The sequence below is a fragment of the Ananas comosus genome, linkage group 2, assembly GCF_001540865.1.
Source record: "Ananas comosus cultivar F153 linkage group 2, ASM154086v1, whole genome shotgun sequence".
Classification (NCBI taxonomy): Eukaryota; Viridiplantae; Streptophyta; class Magnoliopsida; order Poales; family Bromeliaceae; genus Ananas; species Ananas comosus.
The window spans coordinates 6,398,834-6,401,377 of NC_033622.1; the positions used below are offsets into that span (position 1 = coordinate 6,398,834).

A 2,544-nucleotide genomic window follows, 5' to 3' on the forward strand; every position below is an offset into this window, starting at 1 on the left:
GCCCACTTAATTAATTCCCCGCTTAATCTAATCCCCATATATTTTGCCAAGAAAGTCGATCGAGCCCCTCTTCCCCTTTCCATGCACACGCCAGCGCCCTCCTCTCGTTCTCCACGCCAACTAAGTTCAACGTACACCCCCTAGCTCCTCTCCCCGTCTCTCTTAATTAGTTTCAGCACCTATCAATATATATATATATATATATATATTAATCCATGTACATATGTATGTATATATATATACACCCTACTCTTCCATTTGGGCTTCGCCAAGTCATATATATGTAGCCTATNGTACACAAAAATATATATATATATATATATATATATATATATATATATATATATATATATATATATATATATATATATATATATATATATATATATTAATCCATGTACATATGTATGTATATACACCCTACTCTTCCATTTGGGCTTCGCCAAGTCATATATATGTAGCCTATATCTCTCTAATAAGGGCTTCCTAAGTAAGCTCCCTAGCTCTTCTTTGTCAACCACATAAATATATTTATACCGATCACTACTACTACATATATAAATATAAAAAAAGAAAAAAAAAGAAAGAAAAGAAGAAAATAATCTCGTCGTCGTGGTAATTAATGGCGGAGGCGCGGATGTACTGCGCGATTCCTAGCTCGAAGAAGGGCGGCGCCACCGCAGGGAAGGGATTCACCCGGCGGTGTGCGAAGCTCGTAAAGGAGCAGCGCGCCCGGATCTACATCCTGCGCCGCTGCGCCACCATGCTCCTCTGCTGGTACATCCACGGCGACGACTAAATTAAACTCGTGGATCAGTTAGAGCATCTATCTCTCTCCACTCCACTCTCTTGTAATATATATGTTCCCTCTGTTAATTTCTCGGTTATTGGTCTCCTCGATCGATCTCCTTTTGGGCCTGCATTTATAGCTCGACCTAGTCGTTACAAGATGGTTTTCTCCGGTGCTTCTTTGGTCCTTCTTCAGTCTCCATCTCCTGCTGCTCTCCGTGTGTTTGCTCGGCGCAGTGCCCGAGCTTTTTTGGTGAAGGGGATCGCTTCCTTAATTCGCCGGTGGCGAGAGAACTTCAGAGATGGTTTAACAAAGGAGGACAGCTGGGTCTCATCAGTAGCGTTTCCTGCAGAAGGGTTAAATTTATATTTATATTCTATGTTATTTAGTAATGTTTTCTCTTCTTCTTTTTTTCCTTGCTCTTTCCCTCTTTCCTCGTTTTGCTAATCTTTGTGTTTTTGGCATGGATTGAAAGGTCTCCATGTAATTTTGACGCAAAGATCTAATTTGATGTATCTCTTCTTATCTTATCTAACATTGAGTTAGCGAGCTGGAACTGTTGTCGGTCCAATCATGCTTGCATGTGTACGTGTTTGCAGCTTATGGAATAAAGCTTTTCTCTATATTAGAATATCTCTTGTTATAATGCAGGAACCTACATACGTACCTATTTCTCTAGGTAGCTTGAGTTGTTTATACTTGAATTCGAGATCATTGAATAAATTACAAGTTGTACTTCTCAGAAAATTGTTAGAAGAACTTGACAAGATTCGAACTCATTAACACATATATAATTTAAAACCATGTAGACCTTGTTTTTCCTCTTTTTTTTTTTTTTTTTTTTTTTGATAAAAGGAGCCACTAATGACTAAATATAAAACTGGCCTGTTGGCGGAACTTGAAAGATTAATTATGAAGTACATATGCACTGATCAGGTACACAAGTAAACTCCCGAAAAAGATGCCCCAATTCCAAACTTTTTCCTATACTAGCAAAACTGCCTGCAGATTCATTGCTAAAGAATATAGTCAATGCAAAAGAATGTTAGAAAAGGAACACTTAGTGTGTGTGGCATCAAATGAGTTTGACTGCTAGAGTTAACGTGGACACTTAGTGTGGCATTAATGAGAACGATGAATGCATGAAAATAAGTATAAAGAACAAGTAGTGTAAATGACACTAGTGAAAAGATAAAGAATGTAAGTAAAGAAAAATAGTGACATTGTGACATAGAAATCTTAAAGTTAAGGGTCACATGAGCATTGGAATCCTTAAAGTTAAGGATTGATCAAACTCGCCTATAGTCTTTGCTTGAGGGAGGTCGCTCCCCCTCAAACGATGAGCTCCGGAGTTGTCATCACTGGAAAGGGGAATCCTCAGAAGACGATCCCAACGGGAGGAAGCTGAGGGCCTGTTATTTGGGATTTGAGTTGGTGAGTTATGGAACCCTAAGGGAGGAAGCTGAGGGCCCGACGGGTTAGCCATCAGATTGAGAGTTGAGGCGAAACCTACGGATTAACCAAAAGGACCCAAAATTGGAAAGTAGATCTCGTATTCATCATGAATTGACTCAAGACCGAGTCGAGTGGTATAGTTGGCTAAGGTAAATGTAAGCTTAGGAAAGAATGACAATTGAGCAAAGTGTGGCAAAGAATAAAGAGTAAAGAATAGCAAATAATAAAGAATGCCAAAGAATAAAGAATTGCAAGTCGTAAAGAATGATAAGTGATAGAAGTGCTAATATCATAATGAA

The 2,544-nt window shown here is 38.7% G+C and overlaps 1 protein-coding gene across 1 annotated transcript; it reads left to right on the forward strand.

Annotated features, from left to right (window-relative positions):
• On the forward strand, positions 510-1,397 carry LOC109706858. The gene has a single exon (XM_020227869.1). The coding sequence runs from the start codon at positions 623-625 to the stop codon at positions 797-799; it is 177 nt and encodes a 58-aa protein (XP_020083458.1). The 5' UTR covers positions 510-622; the 3' UTR covers positions 800-1,397.